General features: G+C 36.4%; 1 protein-coding gene across 3 annotated transcripts; it reads right to left on the minus strand.

Moving 5' to 3' along the window:
• Positions 1 to 1,462: 1,462 nt before the first annotated feature.
• LOC125663672 (A disintegrin and metalloproteinase with thrombospondin motifs 7-like) lies at positions 1,463 to 18,371 on the minus strand. 3 transcript variants are annotated; one of them, XM_056153039.1, is made up of 30 exons: positions 18,097 to 18,371; positions 17,653 to 17,762; positions 15,381 to 15,630; positions 15,129 to 15,252; positions 14,383 to 14,552; positions 14,131 to 14,217; positions 13,029 to 13,132; positions 10,935 to 11,063; positions 10,686 to 10,802; positions 10,265 to 10,359; positions 10,085 to 10,164; positions 9,667 to 9,774; positions 9,411 to 9,568; positions 8,196 to 8,256; positions 7,615 to 7,750; positions 6,917 to 7,095; positions 6,592 to 6,709; positions 6,399 to 6,488; positions 6,135 to 6,304; positions 5,971 to 6,034; positions 5,759 to 5,875; positions 5,439 to 5,671; positions 5,214 to 5,313; positions 5,048 to 5,128; positions 4,643 to 4,745; positions 4,290 to 4,603; positions 3,638 to 3,736; positions 3,447 to 3,542; positions 3,009 to 3,117; positions 1,463 to 1,791 (listed from the first exon to the last, which is right to left on the minus strand). In XM_056153039.1, exons 1-30 carry the CDS (start codon positions 18,151 to 18,153, stop codon positions 1,635 to 1,637), a joined length of 3,816 nt encoding a protein of 1,271 aa, XP_056009014.1. In that variant the 5' UTR covers positions 18,154 to 18,371; the 3' UTR covers positions 1,463 to 1,634. The 3 variants fall into 3 exon arrangements, with proteins under 3 accessions (XP_056009014.1, XP_048751942.2, XP_048751941.2); XM_048895985.2 differs by having other exon boundaries at positions 4,290 to 4,745; positions 14,383 to 14,540; positions 18,097 to 18,369; XM_048895984.2 differs by having other exon boundaries at positions 4,290 to 4,745; positions 18,097 to 18,367.
• Positions 18,372 to 23,812: the final 5,441 nt, after the last annotated feature.

Consider the following 23,812-nt stretch of genomic DNA (forward strand, 5'->3'; position numbering starts at 1 on the left):
TGGTATGTAACATTGTAGACAGCTATTCTTCATTCTTTCCTCTTTGATTTAAACGTTTCTTACAGATGTAGTTAAGTTTGGCTTCATGATCATGTTCAACCATGAAAAAACCGAAATTTTGTATTCAACGAAAAATAATTAAACCATGGTGTCCCACATACAGATTCATAATATGTTTATTGTTTATTCAGCAATAATATGATGATGATAGACTTTCACGAGTAAAAAGTATGAGCCCTTTTCCTCCAGTGTTATATCCTTTACAGAAATCGAAGGCCTCAAGGGCCTCAGAGTCGAGTCGTCCACGATTTCCACCAAGGGGTGGGGGTATATACAGCATCGTCTTATAAGCTTTAATTCTGAATCTTTAAAGTATGGTAAAACAAAATGTACATGCATGAGTATTACGCTTAACTAGATATCTATGGAATTTCAACGTCAAATACTGGGAACGTGACACATTGGCTTGAGAAATGTACCCATAAAATATTAAAAATTGTGTAAACATAAAAGTTCAAAGATCAAAGGTCACTATCCATGGTACCCAGCACACCTTCATGAGATGATCACTTATCGGTACTTGTCAAATATCAAAAGCCTACCGCAAAATATAAGAAAACAAGCCCGGAAACAATTTGTAGCGGGTATTGATGCAAATTATTCTCTTGAAGTTTTCAAATATCTTGATCGCCTCTTCCTTCGTTCTATTTACATGAAGTATTCCCACAAAAATGTACCACGTGCGTATGTAAATACTAAATGATGTTAACTCGATTGTTGTTTATTTATTTAAATAAAGCAGAATTCGTTGATTCAATTCAGATATATTTTCGTCAGAATTCTGTTGGAATCGCCAAAGCATTTATTTTCACGAAAATTTTAATTCAATATATCGAAGTCCTTATTCATATATCCCGAATTCTAACCCTCGATCTCCGTCCTTATATTCGTGCGCGATTAAAAATATCATTTCGATAGACTTTAAAATAAGTCTTTCACCATTATTGTTTGTCTAAAATTTGAATATATCATACATAACTTTATTAACCATGTTTACAAATTTTAAACTCGATGAAAGGCATGCAGTGTCTGCTTTCATATCCACAGTCTCATCTTCTCCAAACTGCTTTCATTTGCAGACCTGCTAGGTCGATGCCAGATTCTAAAATACTTTCACCAACAATGTCTGCGTTCCATTGGCATTATTAAGAATTTTGTGTACACGGCAATGATTTCATTTAACAGAATATACACTGCCAGTCAAACTATCTTTAGTTGCGCATGAGCTAAGTTGGATCCGCAGGACAGGTCTGATGACAAGGAGTACAAATGTAGCTCGCTACGCGAGTCGACTCAAAAGCAAAACATTACACGATGTCAAGGATGATACATAAAGAATAAACAGAAATGAGAAGGAATGAAAAAATCTACATGTTTCCATGATTAAACACAAAAACCAAGAATGTTTTTTGGATATTTTATTGCAGAACTTGTATATTCTATAGTATAAAAATAAATAAATATTATATAAAACAACATGGGAAACAGGTATAACTTATAATACTCATTATGAATATTGTGCATGAAAAAGAAACACATTTGACAGATATCCTAAAATGTGCATTGTGCTTGGGTCACGCTTTTGTTTCAATTCTTGAATTATTGTCAGTGTGGAAATATATCTTGATATCGCTGGTGTCTATATTTGATCCAGTACTGAGAGGTTTGGAAGCACCATCAAAAAGCCCGGAGACTCTGTAAATGTCCCTGTGCTTAGCCTTTGCTTTACACCTAAGGAAAACAATAAACAACATTTATAGAGACCATTCACATACCCAAACTCTTCTGACCCTTTTATTGGTTTTGTACATGCACACAAAGCTAAAAATAACTTATCCATCTGTAAAATCAATACTTTCAACGGAATTTAATTGATTTTCGTGGTCTGATTAGGTAACTTTATACCCCCCCCCCCCCAAAAAAAAAACCCCCAACACACTGACTCCAAAGAACCTATGCAATTTTCTCCCAACCACAACAAAAACCCGTGCAATTTTCTTCCAAACCACGACGATCTAACAATAGTGATGGGCAATCGGGAAAATAAATTTAATCGATGATCGGATTAATCGGATGTACCTTTTCGATTGATTAATCGAAAAATAATCGAATTTTAGTGATTTCAAATTTATGGCATAAATATATTAAATTTACTTTATGTTTTACCCTAGATATTAAGTTAATTAGAATAAAATCATTAGATTGATTGTATCTTGTTTCACCCATATGGAGGCGTCCAAAATCATAATTAGAAATTTGAAGTTAATCCCATACTTTCGATTTTATTTTAACGGGATAGAGATTGATCTCTTGACTTTTGTTGTTCTTATGGGATCCGGGTTAGAATAGAGCCTCATTACCCCTTGCTTGTTGTTAAAGGCAAAATCCGAGGCCCCGTGTCACAACAGGTGTGGCACGATAAAGATCCCCCCTGTTGAAAGACTGTAAGCACCGTGCATAGGCCTAAATTTTGAAGGCCTTTACCGGCAATGGTGTCGTCTCCATATGAGTGAGAGATTCTCAAGAGAAACGTTAAACAATATTCAATCATTCAATCTTATCGGATGATGCAGCTTCGTCAGCCATTTTTGATTTTAGATAAGTCGCGGTAGGAATATTCGTATTATAAAAAAAAAAAAATACCGACGTCGGCGATTTTCAATTTTCAAAATGACAATCGATTATTCACATCATTTCAGTTATAGCGACCGACAATCGAAAGTCGGCGACAATCGGTACATCACTATCTAGCACCACGCAAAATGTGTAATTTTACAGTACATATATTTTGAACTCTTCATACTAAATTGTAATAAAGTCTCTTTTATCTTCATTTTAATTAAGTATTGGATTTACAAGTATTAATTTCGGGAAAAAATACTTGATAGAGATAAACATAAATCCTTGTAAATAATAACTTAATTATCTTTGTACACATCATAACGTACCACGAGCAATTGCAATAGCAGGCAACTATCACAACAACCAATATGATAACACATAGTCCGACAGCAATTCCAGTGACTGCTCCAACGAATTTCCATTCAAAGGCTGCATCTGTAATAGTTATCAAAACAGCTGCATATGCCTCCACTTTAAAAGATGTAACAATATGATACATCAGGATGTATTGAAACTTAAATGAAAATAACTTTAAAAAACCCAATCGAGAAGAAATGGAAAAGTTTCGAGGAGACTGGTTTAAGAAGCAGACCAGGAGTATTTTGAAAACGTTTCTAGATATGGATGACTCTCGGGAAAATTTTATTTTTGAACGCCCTCGTTTGTTAATTCCGTGAAAATTATTCTCACACAGATCCTCTTGACATTTACTCTCTGTGTAGAAATTCCATTACTATTGTATATTTTTTTTTATTAAAACAAACCCGTTGTGATGACCGTCGTCATGTCTGTAATTGTGGATGACCACACTGGCGTGATATCTACTGTAGACATTGGTGTAGTTGTTTCACTGCTTACGTCTATAAAGAGGTAAAAAGTATATACTGAAATTATCCAAAAACAAACTCTACGTCGACAATTATTCTCAATCAGATGAGATGGATTGATACAAGACCTGTTTTGTCCTGAGTTTTGTCAGTGGATGGAGCTCCCGAGGTAGACAGCTCTGCTAATGGGGTTGTCTTTGCTGTAGATACTAGCGGACTACTGGAATCTATTTATAGAACGTTAATGAAAGATAGTAAATGTCATGTACTTTGTTATAATGTTTGTTGTTGATGAATGCGATATCATAAATTATGCATCTGGGTCACAGGGCGTGATTTGACATAACCCTGCAGTTATGTCTGTGATTCGGCCTCCCGTGGTTGACGTTGTCTGTTGATAGAATGGATACAATTGTTGATGTTATAATTGTAGATGTTGTATTATTTGAATCTGAATACGGAAAGTTATCATGAATGAAAATACCATTTCAGCATTTATGACGCCATATGGAATACATTTAAAAAAAAATATCCGTATTGCCAAAGCGATAAACGCCAAATACGAGTCCTTTATTTGAATAAATCGACAAATTTACAACCACCGAAATTGAGAAGCCCTTGATCCCCGTGATTTTACTAAATTTTACAAGTATATGTCAAAACAATAGAGTATTTAAAGTCAATATTTTACAGTTTGTGAGATCAAATTAAAATGAATTATGTATTTGTGAAATAGGGTCAGAGGGCATGTTACTAAACCCGTACTGTCCTCCATTATACCTTTAGTTGGGGCTCCGTGAGTCGACGTATCTAACGACTGGATGGGTGATGATGTTGACAGGATGGGTGATGATGTTGACTGGATGGATGATGTTGTTGACTGGATGGTTGATGATGTTGACTGAGAGGATGATGTTGTTGAGGGGATGGATGGTGTTGTTGACTGGATGGATGATGTTGTTGAGGGGATGGATGATGTTGACTGGATGGATGATGTTGTTGACGGGATGAATGTTGTTGACTGGCTGGGTGTTGTTAATGGCATAGGAGTTGCTGTTGTCTTGATTGGAGTGATTGACTGGATGGGTGTTGTAGACGGGATGGGAGTTTTAGTTGACTGGATGGGTGTTGTTGACGGGATGGGAGTTTTAGTTGACTGGATGGGTGTTGTAGACGGGATGGGAGTTTTAGTTGACTGGATGGGTGTTGTTGAAGATGTTCCTGTGCTACTTGAATCTAATAAAGAAACATGGGTGTCATTATAATGGTATTTTACACAATCATTATCATAACTACAGGGTTCTTGTATCAAACACTTTCTTTCTTTCCAGTAAAGTTCATTTTGACATTTGGAATCTATCTGTAGTAGGGAATGTGACTGATGTTGTTTTTTTACGACATCTTTTTAATGATACAATGTCCTGTAGTACTTATGTATGTGGGAAACAGGGTGACACTTTGAAATACATTTGATATTGAGATTTCATTATGCATCTAATAAAATATTATGAATGTTATATAAAAAAGAGAGGACATACCCTCTATTTCCCCTCTGGTTGCATCAGTCGCCGATTGTGACGTCACTATTGGCAAATCAGTGGTTTGTCCGTCACATCCATCTTGTGTAAACAAAACACCCAATTATTATCCGATGCAAACTTACTGATTTTTAAATGTTTTCATGAGTAAAATATTTTTACTTACTTTTCTGATCACAGTACGGTTTTGGATCAGAGGACAGTTTGAGGTTGTCCAGTGATATTTCACCGCTATCCTGAACTTTCGTTGTACAGGTAATCTTTATCTTCAATCAATCGTAAAAAAAGAGAAACACCTATATTTGTTAATCAATCTCCATCAATTGTTAAAATTCTAAAATAAAACATGTGCATTCTAGGTATGTTCTTGTCTTGAATTAACAATACTTACCTGATATATTTCAAGAGAAGATATAGTAAGTGTTGCAAATCCCCACAAGTTGAGTTGTGAATTGTTTAATGCCCATATGACATCTTCATTCCACGATACCGTAATATTGGAACCCATTCCAGTGACATAATAATTAAACGTGAGATATTGGTCGTTACTGGATCCTAGAATACCGTGTTTAGTTATTGTCGCAGACACGTCATCAGTTTGACTGGTGGAGTGAATGAAGTACTCTACAAAAGAGTTTAAAGGACGTGAGTAAGGGTCTCTGAAATAAACTTATGCAAAAATTATCATGATGCAAAATAAGAGTTATTTGCCTCCAAAGTATATTTCAGGGACTGGAATGGCGGTCTCATTGGAACCATACTCCATTCTAAAGAACCGTGTGAGCGACCACCCGCAGAAGTCTGACTCAAATCCACATTCCAAAGTCACTGGAAAACAATACAGATTTGTTAGGATCGTGAGTAGCATACACAAGCATCTTCTGAAATAACTTCTCATATTTTACTGTATGCTATAATATTACCTGCATTAGATTCCGAATAAGAATAGTAAACACCGGTATTGCTGTATATATCGTGCTGATACAACTGAAAGGATTAATCAGTAGAAAAAAAGTTAAGCAATATCATGTTTTATATATTATGCGAATATGGTTTCGTTGATATTTCAATAGTCTATACGGAATACCTTTATTTCACAAGGTTCTGTCAGCGGTCCCTTAACATGGAGAAACTGGTAATAGAAGAAATAATACCACTTGGTTCCAGCAAAGATAATAGGGTTGGACCTCGTATCCCACTGCCAGGAACTGGGGATTCGGCTGGCTAAGATGACGTCTCCATGTTTGTCATATACTTCTGAAAGATGGCAACATATAGGTACATTATACTTACATCCATCAATATCAAGAAGATATATATGGAAAACTTTGTAATTAAGATATATACATGCCTATAAAGTTCTGTCTCATATCTCCATATGTAAACCAGAACTGGATATTATAAGATCCAGCGGGTATTCTTGCAAGAGTGCGACGCTCACCTTCACGTGTAACACAAAAGAAAACCGTGATTAACCAAGACCTTCTATTGAAATATTACTTGGCCAATTTTTGATAAATATAATCAAAAAATTAATAATTCACCTTGGTTTTGTTGTTTTGTGTCAGTTCTGGATATCACAACACAGGAAGAGTTATCTCCCCCACAAACTCCACATTCATCCAAATATTTTCCATTCATCCGATTGTCACAACCAAATCTCTAATTAATTTAGAAAATTCCATTTCAACTTACAATGAATATAGCATTTTGATAAAAGTTAAGAAAATTTAAAAATGATTGATTTATTACATATCCATTCTTTCGAGAATGCTTCCCTTTAGATAAAACAAAATTATCTATACATTTTATTCAAAGTATATATACATTTTACCATTTATGACATTGTCAAATGTGACCGATCCTTACTTGACAAAAACCGTCTAGGCACATATAGTACGATCCAGAATTCCGAGGCCAGTTATTCAAGTCCCAAGTGTTGGATCCGCCAATGCAACTAACTCCATCCGGCATAAATCCAAACCTGGTGAATGTTGGGATAGTGTACCCAGAAACGGGCTCACAGGTTACTTCACACTGGCCGTCAGCTATTATATTATGCAGAAATGGAATTTGAAACAATGCCATGATTTACTCAGAATTTTTTGCTTTGTCTAGAAAAGAGCTTTGAATGGAAACCGTTTGATTTCTTTTTTCATGTTTATTATTCTTATATTCATTAATTTTCTAGAAGTGGTTCCTACTTCTTTTACATCAGTCTGTTCTTACCGGTCGTGGTAACCTAGTGGTCTCGGCGTTCGTCTCAAGTCCAGAAGGTCCCGCGTTTTGATCGCGTCACCACGTCAAACCTATGACGTTTAACACAAGTAGTGACTATTCCTTCACTAAGGGCCCGACGTTAGAAGAAAAAGTCACGGGTTATTCGGATATAACCTTAAGAACGTCTTACGGTAGGCGTTGGCACGATACAGAACCTTCACTGTTACAGCCTTGAGCGCCATGCTCAATTCACCTAGCGACGTCTCTACATGAGTGAAAGGTTCTCGAATAGGACTTCAAACAATTACAAACAAAGCAAAAGAGAAATATTGTAGATATCGTCTTACCTGTATCTGAGTACCTGGAGCCCGTCTCGTTGTACAGTTCAGGGCTGATTACATCGTGGTCCCTCAATCGTTTACACGTCTCTCCAGCTCGCTGGTTCCACAGAATCGTCTGATCGGAGCTATCACCAGGACAAGGCTAGTAATATGAAGCAACCAGTTTAAAACACACCATATTGAAATAATAGATGACAGAATTTGAGCATTTAGAGAATACAAACGATGAAGTTAAAAGGAAACCTTCATGAACTGCTAACTTATCAAATTGATTGATTTTATGTTGTTTAATGTCCCTCTCGAGAATTTTTTTTACACCATTGCCGGTGAAGAAATGCAAAATTTAGGCATTTGCTTGGCGCTTACGGTCTTTGAGCAGGAGGAATCTTTATCCTGCCACATCTGCTGTGACACGGGGCTTCGGTTTTAGCGATCTCATCCGTAGGACCACCCCTTTCATTCGCCTCTTATGACAAGTAAGGGTTACTGAAGACCTATTCTAACCTAGATCTCGACGGGAGAGCATCAAATAGAATCCCCATGGGAGAGTTTCAGTTAAAACACTGGGATTAAATTCTGTATATTACCTCTGCATTGCATGTTTCCGCTTCATATCCATCTTCAGGGCAACCCTCAGTGTTAATAGGACTAAAAAAGCAGTATATCATAAATCCAACAAAGCAATAATATTCCAGAAACCGTACGTAATTGATGTATTGCAATCCACAGGCAATTGTATCGCTTGGGTTCGAATTTACTATTAAAGAGTAAAGGTATTGAATTCTAAATATAGGGTACCCAAGGTTGCCGATAAAAACCCCAACAATAAACCAAATAGTGTGAAAGGTGAAGATAACGAACAGTGATCAATCTCATAACTCCCATTAAGCAATACAAAATAGATAGTTGGGCAAACACGGACCCTTAGACACACCAGTGGTGGGATCAGGTGCCTAGGAGGAGTAAGCATCCCCTGTCGACCGGTCACACCCGCTGTGAGCCCTATATCTTGATCAGGTAAACGGAGTTATCCGCAGTCAAAATCAGTGTACCAAGAACGGCCTAACAATCGGTATGAAACATGTCAGACAGCATATGGCCCAATGATATGTTGTATAGACGAATTAAAATTCTACTTTGTATTCTGATTTAATTACCCATAATCTACATTAATACCCAAGTTCATCCCGAAATTCCATATACTTCCCAAGATATACAGGAACGAATTCAGAAAAATGCTCGTTAGTTTTGGTCGACTTTTAGCTTTTACCATTTTGGTTTATTGTTTTTCCACCGGCAAACTTGGGTACCCTATATTTAGAATTCTATGCATGTATCTTTAATAGTAAATTGAAACCCAGGCGATATAATTGCCTGTGTTGCAGTCAAAATGGATTTATCATTTGAATATGGTCAGGCTACTGTCAATTACATGCAAGTTGATATTTCGGGGTTTTCAACAGTCACGTTTAAAGTCAGCATTTTGCAAATCCATGCTCGTTATAATGATATTATTTGCAATCACCGTATGTCGTTAGGTCGAATGCTGTCTGACGTGTTTCATGCCTATGGTTAAGTCATTCTATTCATACTGATTTTGACTACGGATTGCTCCTGAACGGAAGACTGATCAAAGAAGGGGACTCATGGAGGCGGATGCTACTCCTCCACACACCTCTGGAGTTTCCAAGGGTCCTTGTTCGTCTTTTTCTCGATTTCGTATTCTTTATAGGATTCAAATTTTCTACAGAATGCATAGAAAAACAGAATTGCCATGCAATTTTGATGACAGGAATACATACGGTGGGTTGTCACACTTCCGGCTTCTGGAGTTTATCCCACGTCCACACGTTCTGGTACACCCCGTCCAGGGCCCCCACTGGCTCCACCCTCCCTGCCGTTCTACCAGGCTGTCCAGCTTGGCAGTTGCAGCAGCAACACATTCCAATTTAAAGCAAATCTACGATAAATAATTGAATATTTCAGTAGCATGTATTCATTACTAGTATTTGATGTACTTCGCGTGAATATTTAAATTAGTACTGGTTTCCAACATACCTTATTTGTGCCACAGTGCATACCAAATATAGAAGTATATTGTTTGAACATCTGTCCATAATTAACTTGAAGATAGTTGTGATTTGCACAGCTGAACAAAACACAAACCTATGAAGAAAAAATATTAAAAGTGAAGCCGAATCAATACATGTATTTACATTTAATGAAAGGTGAAGATAAAGAACAGTGATCAATCTAATAACTCCTATAAGTAATACAAAATAGAGAGATGGGCAAACACGGATCCCTGGATATACCAGAGGTGGGATCAGGTGCCCAGGAGGAGTAAGCATCCCCTGTCGACCGGTCACACCCGCCGTGAGCCCTATATCTTGATCAGGTAAACGGAGTTATCCGTATCAATCTACATACAAGTATAATTATGCAATAAGATTAAGAAATCGAACTAAGATTGTACCCCAAGTTTCGGATATTTCCGGAAACGGTATCCAGCACCGTACTTCAGCTCACATACTTCGTCAGGTGAATACATCTGCCCTGGTAATTAAACCACAATTGCCAGTCTTTATCATCATTAATAATTTACAAAAGAAAAAGCCCCCGAAGCTTTGACTAAATAAAAGTTTGAATAAGATACCTGGTATCTCTGGAATGAGACGCTGGTTTAGAATGTCCCGCGGAACGTCGTCTAACGGAATGTTTTCTTCCCATAGGCAATGTTTATTTCCTGAACTTAAATAAAGAGATTACATAATGATTTTACTACATACTCGCCACCCCACGCCAAATACATGTACATCTAATTTATCGTATATTTGTTCTTTTTCTTAATTTGCTTACACGAGTATTACAGAAATTAGATATGATTGTAAAACATACACTCTAGGGACAGCTTTCTTGGTATAAACGTTAAGGTAAAAGTCCCAATATTCTCAGAGTGTACATGCCATATATTTTACAATTAAAATATGATAATCAAGTTTAAGATACGACCAGAGAAACAGGGAAGCAATTCTATCGATCCGTGGGTATAAGCGGATTACACGCATATGACGTACTTTAATAAATTTGTCATGTCGGTTTTACTACAAGTGCTCCATCCGGTACCATATCCTCCCATCAAACCTATGTCACTTCCGGTGCACCCACGATCGGCGTCATGATACATACCCATTCTGTAATATATATCAAATATCATAGATGATCAACCAAGCGTACTTGAAATGTTCCTTGCTTTATGAATTCAACAAAAATATTTCTTGCACAAAATGTTAATTCAGCCATTGAAATTCTCTCATCAAAATTACAGGTGTCCAAGCTCGTGCGCCGTAGCCGCAAAACTGGCCGCATCTGTAGAACTATCTACTGCGCAGCTGTACCGCTGGTCACACACGGAGTTCTGATAGGCGCGGCCCCGGACATCCAAGTTTGTCAGTCTGTGAACAGGGTATATTGAAAAATGTATAGTTTCCATCTAACATCAAAGTCACTAGTAGTATATCCACAAAACTGTCAGCAATATACCACGTAACCCAGCAACATACTTTCTTACCCAATAACATACTATCTTATCCAAACAACATACTATCTTACCCAGTAACATATTATCTTACCCAACAACATACTATCTTACCCAGCAACATACTATATTACCGAACAACATAATATCTTACACAACAACATACTATCTTACCGAACAACATGCTATCTTACCCAGCGACATTCTATCTTACCCAACAACATACTACCTTACCACGCAACATACTATCTTACTCAACAACATACTATATTACCCAACAACATACTATCTTACCCAACAACATACTATCTTACCCAACAACATAATATCTTACACAACATACTATCTTACCCAGCAACATACTATCTTGCCCAGCAACATATTATCTTACCCAACAACATACTATCTTACCCAACAACATACAATATTACCCAACAACATACTATCTTACCCAACAACATAATATCTTACACAACATACTATCTTACCCAGCAACATACTATCTTACCCAGCAACATATTATCTTACCCAACAACATATTATCTTACCCAGCAATAAACTTTCTTACACAACAACATACTTTCTTACCCAACAACATACAATCTTAGCCATTAACATACTACCTTACCCAACAACATACTATCGTACCCAACAACATATTATCTTACCCAACAACATACTATCTTACCCAACAATATACTATCTTACCCAACAATATACTATCTTACACAACAACATACTATCTTACCCAACAACATACTATCTTACCCAGCAACATACTATCTTACCCAACAACATACTATCTTACCCAACATGTTATCTTATCCAACAACATAATATCTTGCCCAACAACATACTATCTTACCGAGCAACATACTATCTTACACAACAACATACTACCTTACCCAACAACATACTATCTTACCCAGAAACATAATATCTTACCCAGCAACATACTATCTTACCCAGCAACATACTATATTACCCAACAACAAACTATCTTACCCAACAACATAATATCTTACCCAGCAACATACTATCTTACCCAACAACATACTATCTTACCCAACAACATACTATCTTACCTAAGAACATACCATCTTACCCAACAACATACTATCTTACCCAGCAACATACTATCTTACCCAACAACATACTATCTTACCCAACATGTTATCTTATCCAACAACATAACATCTTGCCCAACAACATACTATCTTACCGAGCAACATACTATCTTACACAACAACATACTATCTTACCCAGCAACATACTATCTTACCCAGAAACATAATATCTTACCTAGCAACATACTATCTTACCCAGCAACATACTATATTACCCAACAACATACTAGCTTACCCAACAACATAATATCTTACCCAGCAACATACTATCTTACCCAACAACATACTATCTTACCCAACAACATACTATCTTACCTAAGAACATACTATCTTACCCAACAACATACTACCTTACCCAGCAACATACTATCTTACCCAAGAACATAATATCTTACCCAGCAACATACTATCTTACCCAAGAACATACTATCTTACCCAACAACACACTATCTTACCCAACAACATACTATCTTACCCAACAACATACTATCTTACCCAACAACATACTATCTTACCCAGCAACATACTATCTTACCCAACAACATACTATCTTACCCAGCAACATACTATCTTACCCAACAACATGCTATCTTACCCAACAACATACTATCTTACCCAACAACATACTATCTTACACAACAACATACTATCTTACACAACATACTATCTTACACAACATACTATCTTACCCAGCAACATACTATCTTACCTAGCAACATAATACATGTATTTTACCCAGAAACATACTATCTTACCCAACATGCAAATAACGGGCATCGTATGGTCCATCGTTTACTGTTCCCAAGCAGAACTCGCTCAGAGCATTACCTAGCAGATTTGTGGACGAATTATACCATATCTGTTCATAAAAGATATGGTGTTATATAACTAATGTCATTGTGTGTTTATCTAAAGGAATTCACCGGCAATGGTGAAGTCCCCTTATGTGTGAAAAATTCTCGAGCGGTGCGTTAAACAATATACAATCAATCTAAGAGAAATATAATTGTTATCGCCCACAGGCTCTTCAAACGTCTAGATGCATTTTAAAAAGGTTACACGTTATTTATTTTACAACGATTTACAAACAAGTTCAACAACTTCTCATCGGCTCGGATATTTGTCTTGGTATAATAGATAGCTGCTTGTAACTCATATTACAGGGTACCCTATTTCGGCAATTAGAAAAATGATTAAATAAAGGCATTTTATACTGCATTCTATCTTTCGAATTCCCTATAACTCGTTTAGATTGTCACCAAATTTCGTTTAAAATACCAAGTGCTTCTGTGTGATCCATTGATACCGCTCTTATACGAATGTTTACAACAGACCGCCGATGGCGAAATACAACTGAGATTTTTCTACATTGGAAGTATTTGACACATGTATTTTCGAACTGCTCAAAGTGAGCTCTTCAACTTCAAAATGTTATTAGATGAAAGTTCTAGGATTCATTTAACTATTGTATTGCAAATATGGTCTGTTTACATGTGAAATAACGGAGTGCTAAGCGAATCCAAACTAACTTTAAAATGAATAGATAGTTTTCGAATATCTCATGAAATACTTAAATATTTTTGACGGAATTTGGTGAATATATTAAAGTCGAAAGCTATAGAATATGCAGTAGAAAATACCTTTATATACTTTTTTTTCTTTAATCGCCTTGGGAACTCAGTAATAGGACTCTATAATACATATCCAAGGGCAGTCAGACGCTCAGAGGGCCAGTATTTCCTCCCGAATATACAATTTCTTTCAGATTATATCTTTGATTTTAATATTAGAAAATTGTAGACATATCAAATCAATCTAAGCACAATAAAACTGTCATTGACAAGAGTTAGAACATACCGGGTTTGTTTCAAAGAACTGGACTCTTTTCAAGACTATTCGAACGTTGAAACCCAGCATTTCTGCTCTCGACCACTCCATCTGAACCTATCAATTAAATATTTATAAACTTTATTGAACTTTACCTTAATTTGCATCTGTTTAATAGGAAAAATAACTGTATCATCAATATATGAATTTAATGTTTCTCCCTTTCAAGGTGAAAGTTAATAATACGAAATAAATGGAATATGTTGAGTAAAAACTTCATACAGCGTGGTACTTGAGAAGGATATGCTGTAGTCTTTGAGAGAAGTCTGTAACCAGCATGGATCGCGTGTACGCCGCGTCAGTGTAAACCGCCAACTCGATCGTGATGTTATGTGACGTCACCGATCGTCTAGATCTCCCATAGTTATGATCGTTTTGTTCTGGTGAATAATCTGTTGAAATGAGTATGTCTACAGTGATATTACTATATTGAAATGACAGGTTAACCAATACGCCGGTTTCGAGATACGTCCGAGTTATTTCCTTTTGCAGAACTCTCGTACATAGTAAGGCGCGAAAGAATTTGTTTACACGCGGGAGTGGGACAGATATGCATCACTGTGTAAGTGAATGTACTCAGTAAGTTTCTCATACGCTGTTTGATAACCCGAATTCGACTGATACACAAACTAATTAAGTAATAAGTATTTAGGGAGTAATTAAATACATAGAATTCTTATCCTATCACGTTATTTCGCTGGTCATAAGTACCATATCCAAGATATTTCTTGCAAATATGACATTGTTTGTACGTTTCCACTTCGGTAAAACATTTCTTTCGATAGTATTTAGTATTTCCCACATTTACATATTTAAAGAAAAGCCGCTTTTAATACATTTCATCGTCTTCCTCGTTGGCTGTATATCCACTCTGTCCCACTTAGCCATTCAAAGTTCCACTAAATGCACCTCCTATACAAAAGACTTCGTATCTCGAAACTGGCGTATTAACTGCACTAGACGTTTACCTGTGAGAGATGTAGGAATAATATCTTCTCTATGACGCCCCACAACAACTGGAATATGGTTGGTACTACTTTCACGAACTGACTCCATATATAAGGTAAACTTTCCAGTTCTCACAATGCCCATCTGAAACATATTATTGAAGATCCCAGACTAGGAAACATTATGATATTGTTCTATTCCAAAATGTATCTTTCATATCAGATAAATAATCGGCAGTGTCGTAATCAAATTAATTAAATAACTATACCCACCACATTATCACAGATAGACAGCGTGGCCATGCCATTGTGTGATGTCACACTTCCGGTAAGAAAGCAATCTGGATGAGCACCTGTCCACTGAAGAGACGAACCATTAGTAAATGTCAGTATCTCAGCAGACGGATGTAAAATCTCTTCTGGGGAAGTCAGCTCCAGTCTATAACTTTCTTTGGCATATTCAAACTCCAACTGAATAGCATTCACTAGATGTGCAGAGGAGGCTTCTCGTTTGGACCGGTCCCTATTTTAAAATGATTTATTTTTGTTCTTTCTTTACGAAAAATTGTAATTATTGAACTCCTACAGTAAGCAAACAGAGACTCTGTTTATATGAGTGTCCGTAAGGTTCATGGACAAATCTGATTTTTTAAAAGAAGAAATGGTTATATACCGAAATTTCTAAGTCATACATGTATACACCTTCCTTCAACATTTTGTAAACCAATTTTCAAATATGACTGCTTCAATATAAAGGTAATGTTATTGATCCAATATCTAATATTTCAAGTTCAAAACTCAATGACAACACTGAAAATTACATTAATTCTTTTTATCTCGACAGTTCATTCTCGTAAAAATATATATATAAAATCGCGCGAAACATAAAATCATATCGCGAGGTTTACATTAATTAAAATCTGTTATATCAGCAATTTTGACATGCTAATATTCAGCTGCAACATTAATTAAGCCTCTCCCTTTTTTTGGACATATTAACATAGAAAGTGTCAGTAAATGTAGCAATATTAAGGCTACATTATTGCAGCTAGTCCCCGAAGATGTAGATTTACATATAAATTGACTTCATTTCTTATTGATTGATTAATTTGTTGTTTTCCGCCACACTCAGCAATTTTTCAGTTATCTGGTGGCGCCCAGTTTTTATTGGTGGAAGAGAGAACCCATATACAATGTACCTGGGAAACTTTCTCACTTATCGGCGCGAGCGGGATTCGAACCCGCGCCGAGCAGAGGTGAAAGGTCAAGGAGGCCCCTCTTAATGAAGAGTGTGACGGATGGAATCAGCGGAGTCGATCGCCTTAACTAGCATTAGACGTATCTAAATTTACATTTACAACGTTTTACCCTTGATACCTCTACAAATTTTAATGATAACCATTTCCTAATGAATGTGTTGCAGTTGTAACCATTACGCGTATGAATACAGATATAGTACGTCTGTTTTAACCATTACGCGTATGAATACAGATATAGTACGTCTGTTTTAACCATTGCGCGTATGAATACAGATATAGTACGTCTGTTTTAACCATTACGCGTATGAATACAGATATAGTACGTCTGTTTTAACCATTGCGCGTATGAATACAGATATAGTACGTCTGTTTTAACCATTACGCGTATGAATACAGATATAGTACGTCTGTTTTAACGGCGGTGAATTCCGACAGAAATGAAATAGAATGTAAATATGAAATAACTTTATTTTTGAAAAAAACAACAACATGTACATGGTGTTATGAACTACAACGCTCCACACCAACAGACTAGTACCTCATAAAGTAGGTCGGCGTGAAGCGTTGCATTGTATACTCTCATGTATTTTCAAAACTGAAATTCATTTCTTGAATATAGTACGTCTATTGTAACGCCTGGGAAGTCCGACTGAAAGGAAAGTAAGAAATAAACCCATTTACGGAAATACATGAGGGTATGAACTGCATCGCTTAACGCGGGAATAGTTTTCATGAATCGTTATAATCATACTGTTTCATGAAGTATGCCGGCGTAAAGGCTCATAGTTCACACCCTAATGAATTTTCAAAAATAAAATTCATTTCACAAATGACGTCGACTGTCAATGACTTTATATACAGCGAATGTAATTTTCTTTCGCTCTTGATATTTTCTCAAAATTTAATCTGTTGATGAAGGAATGCACGCAGTAAAATATCATAACCTTATTTTACCGAGGTTAGTTGATATATCAACGCTGAGAAAATGACGTTATCCACGAAATTTAAGGACAATTCCATAGGCACCTAATGCTATAATATCCTGAGTAGAGGTGAATGGATTATTAAGAAAATATTATTGTAATTTTTTTATTTAAATGCCTATGGACAATCCTTGTATATGGTAAAAGGCATTCGTACGTTTATCATTATAATATTACATCTTTAACAAAATATTGATCCATTCATACGTAAAATGTTTACCTGTAAATTATATTAAGGACATTTTCATCTGTATATATATGACTTCATACTAAAACTGATCGGGGTTTTGTCTAGGGTGTTACCTGAGTAAATCAGAATCATGCTGCAAATGTGTGTACTCCAGGTCAAGGAGTCCGCGATCTTTCAGATTGGCATATAAAGTACCATCATCATGAGCTTTGGATGTCAAAACCTACAACGAATGGATTGATATTTTGGTAGTAAATGAAATACACATGTAGTAAGAACCGGTTTGGCTGCTTGGTACATTCTGAAGTGCCTGCTTTTGTTATAAACAGATATCGTCGTGACAAACTTGTCTATTTAGACTCGGTGCTAAACCGTTCGCCTCATTTGTATTTAAACTGATTGATGACAAATGGCAAATATAATTTGCACGAAAAACTTCAATACAAACAGAGGACCTACGTAGAGGAGAGCTATTATTAGATAATGTTGCAACATACTTCTGACAATTATATAGTTTATAAAACAATATGAATAAGAGAAAGTGTGTGTATACTTACATGTATTCCTGTGATAAGGAATATAAAGAAAATCCTGACTTCAATAGAAAAGTACATTTCATCATTAATGTAATATCTCCAATCTGGGAATTGCAAACATTTCGTCTATACAGAATTCACACATCATGGGAATCTGACGCCTTAGTAGCCGACAAACGATTCGATAACTCACGCTTTCTACGTTGATTTTTAAATATGAATTTGCATACGGGTATTTACTACTTAAAGCATACCTTTTCATGGTTTCAAGTTTCATCGACCGTTTAAACCCATTTCCTTGTAAACACCTCAAAGTGGTATGAGGTAATGTGCAAACTTGGACTATTGTTAAAAACTCGGGCAATCTCATTACAGTCATGAATACATGCACCGTCCTCCTCCAGATATTAAATCTAAACAGGTATAAAAGATCTTGGATACATGGATTGATAACTAGATTTATAAAGCTGTCATCTATGTTCGTTATTTGGCAATCAAATTTAAAAATAAAATTAAATCCCTATAAAGTTTAGGTACGTATGGAAGTAATTTCTTTCATCTATATTAAAACCACTACATAACCTTGTCAAAAAGGAAAAATTAATTGAGATATGTCAGCATAAATACATTTTTTGGGATATTTGTGTTAAAATCGTATAACTACGAAGTATCTAGTGTTACAAGACATTTCATTTATAGGGGAGCCGAGTATCAGGACGGATTTTAATCACCCACAAGAGATTGAATAGTTGTATCTGATTGAGAGGTTGAATGGTTATACCTGATAACTGAATCTCTGGGAATAAGAGACATTTCAATGCAAACGCCTGGAAAAAAATCAATACGGGAAATTCATGAAATTAAACACATTGAACACCTATGGATTCACCGACGTTATACTACAGGGGATTTAAATTTATTTAAAAAAGATAAGTTTGAAATAACTGAGAGAGAAAAAAGAAACATCGGTGTTAACGAAGGAGGGTCTCTTTGACGTATGCATGGCTCTCCATTAGCATAAGGGCGGCGACTTTTTGTTGAGGTGTACATATATAAGATTCATTTGTAAGACACTCTAATTTTGGCAATATCATCAGCTATCATAACTTAACTACGTGCATTGTCTATTTATCAGTTATTTATTAGCACTTGTATTTTAAGGTCTTGTAATGTTGGGGTGGGGGGATACAAAGCGCTGTCTTGGGTGTATTGTTTGGTCTTTTAAAAAAATTATAAATGCATGAGGACCCTAAATCACTCAAACATCCGAAATTGTTCCCTTTATGTACCTCGTGAGTTGCTGCCATTTTTACATGGGATCAGAACAATTAAATATTGTACGTCAAACCCTGCAACAACTTCATGGGCTACTTAGGCAGTTGTTGGTTCGAATATTGGCTTCCAGTGGCACCCATGTTTTTCATCGATTGAAGTCATGAGCAACAAACCTATATCGATTTTCTTCCTTCTGTTTTCGACCGGTCGCAGTAGCTCAGTAGCTACGTCAAACCTAAGACGTAAACATAGGCAGTGATTGCTCCTTCACCAAACGCTCGGTATTTAGAAGGGAGTCACGGGTCTTTCGGATCGAAAATCACGTGTCGCGGCAGGCGTTTTGGCACGTTAAAACCCCTCACTGTTACGGACTTGAGCGCTGACCATAGGTCTAAATCTGTGGTACTTCACCTACAGCTGGTGACGTCTCAATATGAGTGACAGTTTTGACGGGACGTAAAACAATCGATGAATCTTTTGCTTTCTATTTGGGAACGTAATCATGAGTTTCTAACACTTAGTTATTGTTTATTTATCAAAATGCATACCAATAATTAGAAAATAGATATCCTTTAATTAATCATATCTACTGACTGATTTCAATATTGGTGATGCTTGGGGTCCTCTGTCAAAATTCTGTGCTGCATCGATCTTTCAAGCTCTAAGTGGATACAACATTCCGTCAGTACACGTGCACGTGCTAGATACCCCTCCATCTTTTATCAATATGCTCTACTTGTATAGGGAAAAGAGTACCAATCCCCATAGACCTCAATGCTAACCTTTGGTCCTCTCACTAATTAACTATATCAATTTTAAACAAATGATCGCAAACATTTCAAAGTTCATTCCAAGTGTTGATAAAAAAGGACAAAAAATATATAGGGTCCCGTGCCTTTTATAGGCCATATTTGTACTTTTTTTTTTTTTTTTTTTTTACAACACATAGCAATTTGCAGTAAATTACACAGTTCATTTTAAGCACACCCCTACCATGGTAACTTCCTCAGTCATTTCTCGATTTTGTGCGATAATTTTTCATCCTGACAATTAATTTGAACCTCTATAATATTTCTTTCAATTCCAAATAATTTCACTCTTGATATTAGCCAATCATGCAACACCTAGACATTTATACCCCCTCTCAATCTTGGGTAAACTGCGTCTGGTTACGCATGCGGGGTTTGGTACTCTCATTCCTGTATGATATAGTCATCATATCGGTTGTTATTCTCAAAGTTTATAACAACACGTCACGTTTGGCTCGTAGTATCAGGAATAGTTCTGTAATTCTTTATTTTGGTGTAATAGTTGTAGCCGTGTACGTTTCATATCACTTTGGGCCAAAATGTGTCGAGGAAATTATACAACAATAAATATGCAATTTATCCCTTCTGATACTAGTACTGAATAGAGTCCACGTCATGTATGTTTCACACGGATTCACATTAACACATTTATGCCAATGTACTTATAGTTTGTGGACAAAACTACAAATTCTAATGCACAGGAGTACTGTTGTAAATTCTAATGCACAGGAGTACTGTTGTAAATTCTAATGCACAGGAGTACTGTTGTAAATTCTAATGCACAGGAGTACTGTTGTAAATTCTAATGCACAGGAGTACTGTTGTAAATTCTAATGCACAGGAGTATTGTTGTAAATTCTAATGCACAGGAGTACTGTTGTAAATTCTAATGCACAGGAGTACTGTTGTAAATTCTAATGCACAGGAGTACTGTTGTAAAAGTAAAGTTTTATTTCTTTGTATTAAAAAAATCATGCATGATATAAATATTTTCAATGATGTTCTTCAAATTATTTCAAGAAATAGGTGTTTGTTTAGCTTTTATTTACAGGTGCACAACATAATTCAGATATGATTAACGCTAACTAGGTATAGGCATCACTGGAGGATGACTGTGGTAATATTTGGAGTATCACAAGCACCATAAAATATCAAAAGCGCATTATTAAAAAAATAAAAATTCGATTCAAAATCAAGAGCGCGAAGAAATAAATCATTTAATTAACAAGGCGTAACGGTATCTTTTCATGTGAAAATATGATAACCACTGATTACCTGCGTAGGTAGAAAAATAAGATCTTTAGGCAAGATAAGATTGGCATCATTTTTAAACTATAATTTCTTACTTATTTAAAGTTTAAACGAATTTCAAGTTAATAGAATGAGCTTGTTTGTCATCTGCTTCACAAACTATATTACAAGGACAGTCCATGCTATATTACCAGCACTTTTATATAAATCTAGTGTATTTGATCCTCTCTCAAATAATGACGAGCAGGGCCCACGTGAAACAACAGAATATTACGTCACAGAACAACCACTAATTACACAAGGATATTTTTTCCAGAAACTGAACAAAAAAGTTCTGAACAACATCCATCTATCTTCTGTAACACAGCAAACAACTGAACAACCTTTTATACAACCTGTCACATTACCTGTGTCCCTTAGATCCAATGTACACCATGAAACTATCTCTCCATATCATGCGGAAATCAATGGTTCCCACGTGTACATAGGGAGAAAATCCACAATGCAACAACTTTCAACACAACCTTCATTGATGCAAGATTCGTGATCTTCTCTACTCAGAATGAGCAGAATCCCAACATACGAAAACCACGTTCTCAACCACACAGACATCAGTGTACTTAATCTCTCAACGTTCATGTGTACAATTCCCATCAGTGCAACCTAGTGTTAATGCTCATCAAATGTGCAACGCACCGAACTTTCAGCAACAATCATCACATATAGTTGTACCTCATTTATCTCTACAACCCAGCAGACATACACAAGCAAACTATCAACAACAACTGCTTGTGCAGCAACCCAACCGACACACGCAACCAAACTATCAACAGCAATCGCTTGTGCCGAAGCATTCTTATATACATGAATGAGATGACAAAATTCTTAGTAAGGAAAGACATTTTGACACCTCTGGAAGAACTAGACCTTTTACAGCAGTATGTAGAACCCGAATACTTCAGATATGCAGCAAGCAATTGTGCCACAAATTCACAAAATCCTAGCAGAGGGGAATTGGGAAGACATGGGAAAGACTTCATAATAAATATGGACATCCCGAAGTTGTAGTCACCATTATTAAAGGCAAAGCTTTCAGTTTTTCCTTTTCTAAATTAATTGTCAAAGGCTCTAAGAAACTTTTTGATCTAGGTGATCTGGTGAGCGAAATTGAGTCTGTAAAAGAGAACACAGTGTACAGCACATTACTATCTTGCTTTGGCACTTCTCGAAAAAAAAATCCAGCAATCGATAAACTCCCAACTAACCTTAAAGAAAAATGGGTAGCAGCAGTCGTGAAATACAATAAGTCATATAGTGCTGTGTTTCCTTCTTTCAGCCACCTTTTGTCCTAACCTATTCATGAACTAATCAAAAATGACCCGAGTTTTCACAGACCAACACATTCTCACAACGAGAACAAATAAAGGGAAACAACCTGTGCATAACACTGTGATCACAACCAATAAAACTGACATCACCCAGGGTGTTGCTGATGATGTAAAGCCATGTCCTCTTCATGGAGTTAACCATTCCCTAAATGTCTTCCAAATCCTCAGCAGATAGAAAACATTTTTTTGTTTGAAATGCTGTGCTACCGTGAGACACATTGCGAAAGCCTGTAGAATCATCCATGCGATCTGTGGTATATGTCGAAGCAATCATAATACGACAGGACTTCATGAGGAAACAAAACCCAAAACCAAGCAGTATGGTTTCTCAAGGATGGTAGAGGCATGGTGGGTAAAAATAGGTCATCCGAACAGTGTTCACATCAACAACCTGTAGTGGAGTTTCTGGAAAATCATGTGCAAAGATAGTGTAAGTTAATATATACCCCAATAATCAAACAGAAAAAAACCCAGTGAGAACATACTGTACCATCGATGATCAGAGAAATAACATCACTGGCAACATCCGAGATCGACATTTTTGGTTATCAGGGATCAGAAGTACAAACCACCTTGTCATGTTCTAGCACATGCTTAACTTCCGACAGACGAGCATCTAACTACACAGTGGAATCCGTAGATGGCAATACTACACTAAGACTGCCTATTCTGACTGAATGCAACAAAATTCCAGATGTAACAACAGGAGCGAAATACGTATACCAGAAGTTACCAGATTTTATTCACATCTTTTAGATATAGCATCCTTCCTACCCACAATGAATGACAGTGCACAGATACTTCCCTTGTTAGGACGAGATCTCATCAGCGTTCACCATGTGCATGACCAACGCATTGGTCATGATAGCTCTACATGATATGGACAAAACCTGAACCTCGAGTGGTTCATTCCCACCGGGATCCGGATTAGAATAGGTCCTCAGTACCTCTTGCTTGCTGTAAACGGCCATTAAATGGGGGCGGTCCTTCGGATGACATCGCAAAAACCGAGGC

Source organism: Ostrea edulis, chromosome 1 (assembly GCF_947568905.1).
Source record: "Ostrea edulis chromosome 1, xbOstEdul1.1, whole genome shotgun sequence".
NCBI classification, from domain to species: Eukaryota; Metazoa; Mollusca; class Bivalvia; order Ostreida; family Ostreidae; genus Ostrea; species Ostrea edulis.